Here is a 14,007-nt window from a genome sequence, read left to right on the forward strand (position 1 = left end):
AATGAACATTATTATAGTGTTTTGGAAAGCTCTTGAATTAAGCTATAAGAATATGCAATCGAATGTAGGGGGTGTCATTTAAAAAAGTCAATGTGACCTTGACCTGACCTTGACGACGCCATCCAAGGTCAAACTGATAGAATCAGTATATAGATCTTCTTAAACCCTACAACTTTTGTTGGAAACACTTTTCTGTAAAACGTATATTTTCCGAGATATTTAGGGGTTTCCACACTTTTGGTAGACCCTGTATATATATATATATATATATATATATATATATATATATATGATATATGGTATATATTATATATATTATATACATGGTAATATGTATTAAAATTACTATATAAAATACAATATATAAAATATATAATATAAAATATATATAAATATATTTATGTTAATATAAAATATTTTTAAAAATATTTCATATATAGAATGGGCCCCATCCATCGCCCATTCTCGTAAGACGCAACCATTATATTTTCGTCTTTCCGATTTCCACATCAAGTGTATAAATAATATAGCATTCTTTTTATGCGAATGAGGAACGCATTGAATATTATTATATTAAACAAATGCTATTTATTATGGTGCAACAAACATTTATTGTGAAGGGAACGATGACAGCTTGTTAGTTTCTATTATATTCATAAAATGACGTCTCATGCGCTCTACGTCATTAGAATATTTATCCTCACAAGGATTTCTTCCTAAAACACAGATGTAGCAAAAGCAGCTGCATAAATTCCGCAACTTATGCTATCTGGTTGTTCTTGGACCTTTTCAAATATTATATTGCTTACGTTTATTCTTGGATAACGTTCGCGAATATAATGTTTCTCTTTTTCTGCCAATTTTTTATATGTACAGGGTGTTGCATCTACATACAGCTCATTATGACGGGTTGCCCATACTAGCAGGCGCGCAAGATCGTTCATAATTGCATAGCTTTGGCGGCACAATCAGTAGCAAATTTTTTCAATAAAATTCGTAGCAAATTGGGATACAATTATGACGGACTTTCGTAGCAATAAGTTAAAATAAAAGCCGAAGTGACAATACAGGTTATAAAAATTTTATCATGAAAATGAAGGATGTCTTTTCTTTTATGAGAAAAAGCCGATCATAGTTGATCATAATTATTAAATAATATAATTTTATTATTTAAATTATTTCTTGCAAAGAATGAAAATCAGTAACAAACATATCTTTGCATATAATAAATTGACAAATAAATTTGATTCACTGCAAATTTAAATAACGACAAAAACGATTATCGATGGATTTTAATATTTATTTAAAAATATTAATAATTAATTAATTAATTGATAATTTAGCATATAAATAATAATTTAATATACTAATTTAATATACTAATTTTTATTGATTGATAATTTAATATACCGATATGCTTTTATGTAATTAATGAGCATTATATTTCTTTATAAATGATACTACTGCATCTTACATAAATCATCAAAATAATTATTATTAAAATTACATTAAGTATTATGCAAAAAGGATTTTAAATTTTTAATAAGAATTTTTTTAGAAGATGTAAATTAGCATCATATTTAATAAATAAACATTTTTTAATAAACATATAAACTTTATTAATATATTGTAGATATATTTATATAATATATAATATATAAACATCTTGTAACATTATTATATTTTTTTCTACAGAAGATGTTCGAAATATCCTCCATTTTCTTCTGCACATAAAGCAATTCTCCGTATTAAACTTTCTCGTACCTTCGATAACATTGTAGGTGTGATTTTTTCACTTGCTACTTGTATTCTTTGCATCAATTCATTTCTATTACGTGGTAATGTCTCGTAAATTTGATCACGTATGTAGCCCCACACAAAAAAATCCATGGGCGTCAAGTCAGGTAAGCGCGGAGGCCATTCCTGCAGAGTACTATGGATGCCTATCCATCTATTAGGAAATCTTTGATTTAAAGTGGTGCGAGCAAGAAGCGATGTGTGAGCAGGATGCCCATCCTGTTGAAATATTATGTTTGGAATTAAAGCCAATGGAACATCTTCTAATAGATACGGCAATGTTTCTACTAGGAAAGCAGAATAAGTTTCTGCTGTAATATTAACATCTTCCGGTAAAAAAAATGGTCCAATAACATAATTATCCAAAATCCCCATCCAAACATTAATATGAAATTGTCCCTGAACATGCGTTTCCTTTCGGCAATGAGGATTTTCCTGCGCATAATGATGTTCGTTATGTCTATTTATGTGTCCATCACTGCGGAAAGTGCATTCATCTGTCCAGAGAATTCTTTTCAAAAAATTATCATTAGCAATATTGTTCAAGTCAACCTGGAACAAAGGTAGATGGTTAGGATTTTGTTTTTAACAAAGTTTTTGAAAGCAAAATGGCACAAACATTATTAAGTACTTACTTGCTCTGAAAGCCAATCACAAAAAGCTTCTCGCCGAGGCAAATCTTGAGGAAATAATCTTTGTGTTGTGTGTCTCTTAAATGGATGCCATCCAAGATTATGTTTAATAATTCTGTGGACTTTAGTATGATCCAATTGTAGTTCATGTCCAATACTTCTCGTACTTGTATGTGGATTAGCAATAACAGCTTCTCTTACTGCATTAATTGTTGCTTCAGCTCGTTGCGATACATGCAATCGACGTTTTGGAGCATGTAACATTCCATGTTGACAAAGTCTAACAAATAAATTTCGAAAAAATCCATGTCCTGGGTGTCGCTTATTTGGATAACGTTGTGCATAGAGAGCAGCGGCTTGTCTTTGATTTTTATGGCATTCTCCATAAATAAGCAACATGTTTGCTAATTCTTCGTTTGTGTAACGCTCCATCATTAAACACATTAAAACGTGACTTCTTGCGATCGAAATGTAGTGAAGATGTCATAGATGATCATAGATGCGTGTTAAAACAATCGATTGATAAAACAACGCAAATTTCACGTTATTTCAATCGCCATTTCATCCGTAACTGTTCGCAAGAAGTCACATTTTAATGTGTTTAATGATGGAGCGTTACACAAACGAAGAATTAGCAAACATGTTGCTTATTTATGGGGAATGCCATAAAAATCAAAGACAAGCCGCTGCTCTCTATGCACAACGTTATCCAAATAAGCGACACCCAGGACATGGATTTTTTCGAAATTTATTTGTTAGACTTTGTCAACATGGAATGTTACATGCTCCAAAACGTCGATTGCATGTATCGCAACGAGCTGAAGCAACAATTAATGCAGTAAGAGAAGCTGTTATTGCTAATCCACATACAAGTACGAGAAGTATTGGACATGAACTACAATTGGATCATACTAAAGTCCACAGAATTATTAAACATAATCTTGGATGGCATCCATTTAAGAGACACACAACACAAAGATTATTTCCTCAAGATTTGCCTCGGCGAGAAGCTTTTTGTGATTGGCTTTCAGAGCAAGTAAGTACTTAATAATGTTTGTGCCATTTTGCTTTCAAAAACTTTGTTAAAAACAAAATCCTAACCATCTACCTTTGTTCCAGGTTGACTTGAACAATATTGCTAATGATAATTTTTTGAAAAGAATTCTCTGGACAGATGAATGCACTTTCCGCAGTGATGGACACATAAATAGACATAACGAACATCATTATGCGCAGGAAAATCCTCATTGCCGAAAGGAAACGCATGTTCAGGGACAATTTCATATTAATGTTTGGATGGGGATTTTGGATAATTATGTTATTGGACCATTTTTTTTACCGGAAGATGTTAATATTACAGCAGAAACTTATTCTGCTTTCCTAGTAGAAACATTGCCGTATCTATTAGAAGATGTTCCATTGGCTTTAATTCCAAACATAATATTTCAACAGGATGGGCATCCTGCTCACACATCGCTTCTTGCTCGCACCACTTTAAATCAAAGATTTCCTAATAGATGGATAGGCATCCATAGTACTCTGCAGGAATGGCCTCCGCGCTCACCTGACTTGACGCCCATGGATTTTTTTGTGTGGGGCTACATACGTGATCAAATTTACGAGACATTACCACGTAATAGAAATGAATTGATGCAAAGAATACAAGTAGCAAGTGAAAAAATCACACCTACAATGTTATCGAAGGTACGAGAAAGTTTAATACGGAGAATTGCTTTATGTGCAGAAGAAAATGGAGGATATTTCGAACATCTTCTGTAGAAAAAAATATAATAATGTTACAAGATGTTTATATATTATATATTATATAAATATATCTACAATATATTAATAAAGTTTATATGTTTATTAAAAAATGTTTATTTATTAAATATGATGCTAATTTACATCTTCTAAAAAAATTCTTATTAAAAATTTAAAATCCTTTTTGCATAATACTTAATGTAATTTTAATAATAATTATTTTGATGATTTATGTAAGATGCAGTAGTATCATTTATAAAGAAATATAATGCTCATTAATTACATAAAAGCATATCGGTATATTAAATTATCAATCAATAAAAATTAGTATATTAAATTAGTATATTAAATTATTATTTATATGCTAAATTATCAATTAATTAATTAATTATTAATATTTTTAAATAAATATTAAAATCCATCGATAATCGTTTTTGTCGTTATTTAAATTTGCAGTGAATCAAATTTATTTGTCAATTTATTATATGCAAAGATATGTTTGTTACTGATTTTCATTCTTTGCAAGAAATAATTTAAATAATAAAATTATATTATTTAATAATTATGATCAACTATGATCGGCTTTTTCTCATAAAAGAAAAGACATCCTTCATTTTCATGATAAAATTTTTATAACCTGTATTGTCACTTCGGCTTTTATTTTAACTTATTGCTACGAAAGTCCGTCATAATTGTATCCCAATTTGCTACGAATTTTATTGAAAAAATTTGCTACTGATTGTGCCGCCAAAGCTATGCAATTATGAACGATCTTGCGCGCCTGCTAGTATGGGCAACCCGTCATAATGAGCTGTATGTAGATGCAACACCCTGTACAGCCAGGTAAGCTGTCATATACATACAGTTTGGAGCCATCACAGAAAATGCATCGCCAGTGATCAGTACAGTTGCCTCCAATTATTTGTAAACTGTTATCGCTATCACTGGCTGTTATCAAATCCGGAAACTTCAAATACAGAACGCTTTGTGTTTCGAAACAAGAAGTTTCTCTAACAACACGCAAGAATCTATCTAACGATTCATCGTTTAATTTGCTCTGTACAGGCAGAACGTTCTCTCTCACCAAAGGAAGAGGAGCAATTAGATCATCTAAAACTTTCTTACGTTTTGCTATTTCATCTTTAGTCAGATTTTGTTTAATCTTTGAATAACTGATTAAGATACAATCGCTATCTTGCTCTGTATCCGAAACAGTAGCACTATTCGCCAAGTCTGTTTGCATCAAGTTCAGTTTTAATCGCTTGTTATCCACATTATTTTGTTGCGCAGTTTTGCGGATAATTTTTCTTTTAGATGCTTTTTTTTGAACATCTTTTACATATTGCGGGTCTCTAATTAACATATGCCTGTTATGACGGCTATCCAAAATTTCCGGAAGCATACAGTCATGATAGAAACGTTTTAAAAAAGGCAGCATTTGATTTTCCCAAAAGTCATTGTCTCTATTGACTACCACAACTTTTAAACTTTTGGGAGTCCATACAGCGAATATGCAATAGTTTCGCTGCGTTATGTTTAACTGCCCTTGAACTTGATAAAAGAATCGATGATTTCGATTCATTTTATCCTTATTTTTTCTGTCAAAGATGCCTTTCAGTAAAGGCAATTTTTGTACAGCCTCATCAGCTGTGAAATTCTCTGCTGAGAGAGGACATTTAATTTCTACCAAACCATCTTCATCGATAAGTCCATCGGGAGAAGCGCCCAAAAATGGATTTTTATAATCAATGAACAATCCACATGGTTCAATTTTTTTATTTAATTTTGTAGCCAATACTTTTCTGGCGACTTCCTCCCTATCGCGACCATATTTCATGGCTGCTGTATCAATTTGTGGAGGATATAAAATGCTTTTTACAGTCGCTGCACAAGACGTTGTTGATCTCATGCGACATACAGTTCCAAAATTGGATGCTGTTAGAATTTCACGCCTTAATGAATGCCATAGTTCACATTCATTTTGGTCTCTTGTCTCTCGTTCAATTTTTTCCCTTTTTTCTGCATTTTCTGACAACTTTTCTATATGATTTATTTCAAGTTGTCTGTATATGTCAGGTGGAAGATCTGGCTTTTGTGATTGTGGGCCATAATATCGATCTGTTCCTGCTTTTCGTTTAAATTTTTTAGATCTGCCATCCTCTTTTCGAGATTTTTTGTTTATCGCAACCTTTATTTGTCGTCGTTTTTCTAAATTTTTGATAGTCGAAGGAACATCCTTACACATGCTTTTGTGTACTTGCGTAAGCACTTGTTGAGTATTATACTGCACAACAGCTCCCGCAATTCTAGCATTGTAAGAACCTCGTAAACCAAAATTAAGGCGCTTTCCATCTATTTCTTTGCAGATTATTGAATTAAACGCTTCTGCAGGATTGTTTGTCCAATTTAACAACAAACTATCGGAATAAGCACTCAAATATTTGACAGCACTTTCAATTTTGTCATATAAACCGTGGAATTTTAAATATGGTACATAATTTTGTATTTTCTCACGGTTTTCTTCACATCTACGGCCACGTTGATTACATCTTTTATGCTCACCAAAAATATGGCTAGGAATGTTTAAAATATCTTTTTGTAATTCCATAGCTTTGTCATGATGAGGTAATTTTTCCTCTCTTCGTAAAGCGGCAGCTTCTAGTACTTCTTTCCGTATTTTTAAAATGTTGTTTTTTACAACATTTCGTAGCTGTACAAAGCCACGTTTTCTGTACTGTTTTAGCTGAACTGTACCTGCAACGAGCTTCAACTTTTTGCACAAGTTGCGAAGCAAATGATTAGTACATTCTACTTTTTTTACGGTCATCATTTGTCCGCGATACGGTGCGTTATTTAATATGGCCTGATATACACTGCTGTCGCCATCAGCAATAATTGTTTTATATATCAGTCCATGCATTTCAAGGCTATTTTTAAAGCCTTCTACAATGGCGTCACTTTCCATACTTGTAGAGCTAGCGTTGCGGTCAAAATTTTTATAACATTTGTGACTGCGTGACTCGAGTCCATTTCGCTCCGCTCTGTCACACACCGTACAAAATTTGTTGCGGATACCAATAAAGAGAACTTTTTTTGTGCGGTAACCAATTATGGCACCAACACCGGAAAGTGAATCGTAAGCGTTGCCGTACGACCTCTTCATCCAACTACCATCCGCTACAACGGTTATGTATGGAATGCCATTTATAGTTTCATTCCTTTCGAGGGCGAGTTGTTTTTCTACTTCGCCTGCCATTTTCATACTTTCTGTAGCTGTTTTTTGAAAATCATCGACTAGATTTTCGCGATGTTTTATATAAGTCTTTTCAGACATGCAAGGAATATTTATACCTGCACAGAACTCTTCCAGTTGGGCATAACCATTTCCAACTGTTATAGTTGTAGCTACAGCAGCTTGGTTGAGATCCAACTTTTCAGGTTCTCTGGATTCTGACCATATATTGTCTTCATAGTTGCACATTTGACATTTGAAGAAATATTGTGTCATCAACCCTTCACGATGAGATTTTATGAGTTTCCAATCTTTAAATTGGCACTCTATTCCTCGTGCATGATTATTAAATGTTTTGTGTATCTCTGTCCATATAAAAGAGAAATCGACAATACTGCGGCCTTTGGGCATGCATTCTTGGATACGATTTGTTTCTAAAAAGCCTTTATTATCGATAACGAGATTTTCGTTATCTTCGCTATGTACAACTTTTTCTATATACATACCTGGTACGTTGCTTTTTATATCTTCGTATTGCATTACTTTGGTACTGATGTTTGAATCCATCTTGTCTGATGATTCCATCGATTCAACAAACTTGATGGATTCATTTTCAGTACCATTAGTAAGCTTAGACGCAGACTTACAACCACGCAGACTTTCAACTCGCTGTAGGTTTAGCATTTGTCGCCTAGAAAAAAATAATCATATAATATTTATACGCATTTCAAACGTCATATCAAACATTATATACTCATTATTCCTTTCAATTTTCAAAAGAAAACTTAAAAAAGATACAATCTTGAAAGTGAGAACAGTTTTTTTCTTATTTTATTGTCAACAAATTATCATATACATTACAATATTATGTTGAAAGTAACCTTGAAAAGTAAATATAACCAGTACATGATATACTTTTCTGGCATTATTGTTACGAACCAGCCCACGTCAGAATAGACGCCTCTGGCATTATTATTATCACCAGCCCACGTCAGAATAGACGCCTCTGGCATTATTATTATCACTAGCCCACGTCAAAATAGACGCCTCTGGCATTATTATTATCACCAGCCCACGTCAGAATAGACGCCTCTGGCATTATTATTATCACCAGCCCACGTCAGAATAGACGCCTCTGGCATTATTATTATCACCAGCCCACGTCAGAATAGACGCCTCTGGCATTATTATTATCACCAGCCCACGTCATAATAGACGCCTCTGGCATTATTATTATCACCAGCCCACGTTGAAGTATGTCTCTGGCATCAATTACTATTAACTAATTATTACGATTAACTAACTGTGTAACTACTATTTATATAAAGTATTATTTTCATCAATAAATAAGAAAAAAACTGTTCTTCATATTTTACTTTAATATGTCATGGATGAACTGGCGGTACACGTTTCTTTTTATCGAAATATAAGATTAATTTAAAAAATTTGTTATTTGCTAAAGAAAAATCACAGAAAAAAAAACCGTTAACTTCACTTTCAATATTTTATACAGAGTGTCCCATTTTAAAAGCTCCAATACATTATTTCTTTAGCAAAGCACTTAAGAAAAAAATGTTTCAAACAAAAGTTGTAGGGTTCGGAGGGGGACATAAGATGGTACCATTGGTTTGACCTTGAAGAGTTATTTGAAGGTCACATAAAGGTCACCTTTAATTTCTAAAATGGAACCTACTATTTTTCATTGCATATTCTTGTAGCTTATCTCAAGAACTCTCCAAAACACTATAATTAAGTACCTTTTTGTTAAGTATTTTTTGAGTTATAAGGCTTGAAATAATATCTTAATTTTACATTAATCGTAATATATCTAGTAAAATATTCATTTTTCGATTATCTTGCCTTGATACTTTTATGTACAAAATAATGAGAGAAATCAATTGGTGTAAAAAAAAACACAGTTTGTGTTTAAAAAAAAAAAAAGAAATTTGCAATTAACAATTACATATTTTTTCTTTGGAACAACTGTGTGTTTTTTTTACACCAATTGATTTCTCTCATTATTTTGTACATAAAAGTTTTAAGGCAAGATAATCGAAAAATGAATATTTTACTAGATATATTACGATTTATGTAAAATTAAGATATTATTTCAAGCCTCATAACTCGAAAAGTACTTAACGAAAAGGTACTTAATTATAGTGTTTTGGAGAGCTCTTGAGATAAGCTACAAGATTATGCAATGAAAAATAGTAGGTTCCATTTTAGAAATTGAAGGTGACCTTTATGTGACCTTCAAATAACTCTTCAAGGTCAAACCAATGGTACCATTTTATGTCCCCCTCCGAATCCTACAACTTTTGTTTGAAACATTTTTTAAGAAAATTCATATTTTACGATATATTTGACCGTTGCCGAACTTTTAGGACACACTGTATGTACACACACACACACACACACAACACACACACACACACACACACACCCACACCCCCCCCCCCCCCCCCCCCCCCCCCCCCCCCCCCCCCCCCCCCCCCCCCCCCCCCCCCCCCACACACCCACACACACACCACACACACACACACACACACACACACACACGTATATACATACATACATACATACATACATACATATATGGACAGAATAGTAATGGTTGCAGCACTTTTATTATAAAATTTAGGATTACAAGTTAGTAATCATATATCGTATATCGATATATCAAATATCGAAACTTGCTTATATACAGAATGTCCCAAAACTCATAATCAATCTTTCAAAGACAGATTCCTGGAATCATCTGAAAACGATTTTTCCTCAATGAAAATGTCGAGGCACTAATAATTTTCGAATTATAAGTGATTGGAATTAAGGGATTTTCCGTAAATTAAGCTTTGCAAAAATAAAATATTAACAAAACCACATTCTTCAATTAATTTTAAATAGAGTTTACTTTAGTTGAGTTTTAATTAAAGGCTTAATTGCAAAGATATATGATGAAAAAGATAAGGAACACGCAAAAAATGATGGCCTTTATTGACATTTTTACTGAGGAAAAATCGTCTCCAAATGATACCAGGAATCTGTCTTTGTAAGATTGATTATGAGTTTTGGGACACCCTATATGTATATATATATGTATATATACATATATATATATATATATATATATATATATATCTTATGATTTTTAAAAATATTTTTAATTTACAAAATTAAAGTTTTATTAATTAAACTATATATATAATATTAAAAATTATAATTGACTTAATAATTTATATGTATTTATGTATAATTATTTTTAGAAGTTCAATTTTTATATATAAATTTACAATATATTGGTAGTTTTAATAATATTTAAAATAATAGTTTCGAATATTTCTATAATTATGTATTTAATTTGTAAAATAATAAATTGAAAATTATTTATAGTTTATTATTAAATTTTTATACTTTGTGAAAGGACTTTAGAGTTACCTATAATTTATTTTAATTTAATTTTATATATTAATATTTATATTTTTTATTTTAGAAATTTAATAGAAATATGTATGATAAATTATTTTTTTATATTTTATATTTATATAAAATTATATTTTTAATTTTTTTTTTTTTTTTTTTTTTTTTTTTTTACATTTAATTAATTTTTTTATAAAATTGATTATTAAAAAATAATTTTATCATGCATATGTTCTATTTAAAACTTTCTAAAATTAAAAAAATAATACAACTTATTACCATGATATCGAATTATATTAAAACTAATAAAGGTAACTCTAAAGTCCTTTCACAAACTATAAAAATTAAATAATAAACTATAAATACTTCTCAATTTATTATTCTATAAATTAAATATATAATAATAGAAATATTCAAAATTATTATTTCAAATATTATCAAAACTACCAATATAAATTTATATATAAAAATTAAACTTATAAAAGTAATTATACATAAATATATATAAATTATTAAGTCAATTATAATTTTTAATGTTATACAATTTAATTAATAAAACTTTAATTTTGTTAATTAAAAATAATAAAATATTTTTAAATTAAAAATAATAAGATATTTTTAAAAATTATAAGATATATATTATATATATATATATATATATATATATATATATATATGCAAGTTTTGATATTTGATATATCGATACACAATATATGATTACTTATTTGTACCTAAATTTTATAATAGAAGTGCAACCATAACTATTCTGCCTACAAGCTTTTATAATTATGCAAAACATACCTTTTTGCCCATCCTTTTTTTCGAGAAAGTCGGAGGCGGGAAGGATATTTGTTTTTTAAATCTTCTTTCATTTCGTATTTATTGCTGTAAGAGAATAAAATTAATAATAAATTTAAAATAATAATTTTTTTGAAATACTGTGTGGGCGATTAAAATTAAACGCCCTGTACATAATTATAATATTTCGTAATATCACAAAAAAAATTAGCAATACTTACGAATAAAATTATACAATTACTGAATTGTCTAATTATACAATGTTGTTCGTTGGCTTCTTCGTCACACGACACATATATATGTTACACGTGACAACGTCGGATCGCGCACGTGATAAGCGAGTGTCCGAAACAAGTGCGAACGTGTCTGGAAGATAACCGCAGTGCGCAGTAATATTCCATCCGTCGCACGATGAATACACGTAAGTACACGCTCGTATAAACATTATATTGCTTTATTAGTAGTACTTTTATCAGTAGATACTTTTTATTAGTATAGAAATTTATTAGCTGTTATAATAGTATCATTAGAAACAGTATAAATAACCACGTAAATTGTAACAATATTTGTTGGTTAAGTACAGTAATAGTAATAAGACAGTAATTAAAGACTATTTTATAAAATAATCTGTTTAATAGACACATATACGTAAATATTAATTAATGTATATTTGTTTCAGGAAGAAGTGAACCAATGGAGAGAGTTAAAAATGTTCTCTCTCCGATTGCGAAGTCTGAGATAAATCTCCGCAAATCCACTTATAAGACGGTGCCAAAAGCAACGGCGACGATGCAAAAGGTTACGCAAAAGTCAACGGAGTCAAAGACACCAGAGTCAACTAAATACGACGACGACAATACGACAATGCAAAGAGCTAGTGTTTCAGAGTCGATGTCATCAGGGGCAACGACGTATGAAATAAAGGAAAATATACATACAAATATGAAAGTAAGTAACTGCATATTTAATTATTGCATATTTTTCCTTTTACTGCATGCAGATCATAAACAGATTAACATAGACTGCTCATAAGGTAGCGAAGAGTGTCCTCCTGAGAGAAAAAGATGATAGCATGAAGTTTATTTGTGTTTCTATCTTTTTCTGGTGTACGCGTGTTGCAATTTCAAGTTAAAAGTCAATAACTTGAAATTGCATCACGCATGTGTCAGAAAAAGACAGATACACAAATTAATTAATGCTATCCTTTTCTCTCAGGAGGATATTCTTCGCTACCTTATAAACAATCTATGTAAATATGTCTATGATGCAGGTATAAATAATACTTGGATTTTTAAAATTTGTGAGAAAAGAGAATATGATAGAGAGAATATTATATTAGAGATGTCCAAACTTTTATTAAAATATTGATAGGTATAGTCTCTCAGTTCTAAATATTTAAAAATATAATTAGAATATATTTATTATAATATTTATCTGTTATTATTTGTAATCTGAAAATCTATTGTAATTATAACATTTTTCATTTATTCTTGTAATTCATATTTATTTTTCATTACTAATTTGATATATGACGCTAAGACATTTTATGTTTTTAGACTATAAAAACGTATTTTCTTGTCTTATTCTTGTCTTTCTATTGTCTTATTTTATATTTTATATTTCAGAGAATTAATCAAGTCATGCGTCGGGAAGTCGCCAAGGAAAGGAAGAAATTAAAAAAAGAAGAATATCAAAGACGCAAAGCGCAATACAGGACACGTATTCCTGCACCACCTGTGTATGTGGCACCATCGCCAATACCATCGTTTTACGTACCGAGTTACGCACCATCGGCTTATGCAGCGCCGTTTATGTGCGCACCACCGCCTTTTGCTGCACTGGCTCACCCACAACCACCGCCTTACGGAGCACCGACTCATCCGCAACCATCGCCTTACGGAACGCCTTCGAACGTAATATTTTCTTCTCCTTACGCGCATATGTATAGACCTTTTTAAAATCGATTTTTGCGTTTAAATTTTATTACTAGAAAAAAATTTTAAATTTCATTTTATGGATTTTTTTTATGGATAAACTTTTATTGCTAACATATTTTGATAAAAAAATAATTATTTTTCAGTTGCATTTTCTTCTAAAATTTACAATTTTGGCTAGTCTTTTAACTTGAAATTGCATCTACAGATTAATCATTTTGACGAATATAAATATGATATAAATCACAATTTTCTTTCAAATAATTTTCTGTCTGACTTGCTGTTCTTTAAACACATATTTAAATTGCGCGATTGTTTCATCTATATGCACGACTTGATTAATTTTCTGAAATACAATAAGAACATACGTTTTTATAGTCTAAAAACATAAAATGTCTTAGAGTCATATATCAAATTAGTAATGAAAAATAAATAT

At 30.6% G+C, this 14,007-nt stretch overlaps 1 protein-coding gene across 1 annotated transcript; it reads left to right on the forward strand.

The window, feature by feature from the left end:
* Positions 1-12,037: 12,037 nt before the first annotated feature.
* LOC112638624 (histone-lysine N-methyltransferase 2B-like) lies at positions 12,038-13,595 on the forward strand. Its single transcript, XM_025410673.1, has 3 exons — positions 12,038-12,058; positions 12,317-12,585; positions 13,263-13,595. The coding sequence occupies exons 1-3, from the start codon at positions 12,049-12,051 to the stop codon at positions 13,593-13,595; spliced, it is 612 nt and encodes a 203-aa protein (XP_025266458.1). The 5' UTR covers positions 12,038-12,048.
* The last annotated feature ends 412 nt before the right edge of the window (positions 13,596-14,007 follow it).

The sequence above is a fragment of the Camponotus floridanus genome, unplaced genomic scaffold, assembly GCF_003227725.1.
Source record: "Camponotus floridanus strain SB8 unplaced genomic scaffold, Cflo_v7.5 scaffold339, whole genome shotgun sequence".
NCBI lineage: Eukaryota > Metazoa > Arthropoda > Insecta > Hymenoptera > Formicidae > Camponotus > Camponotus floridanus.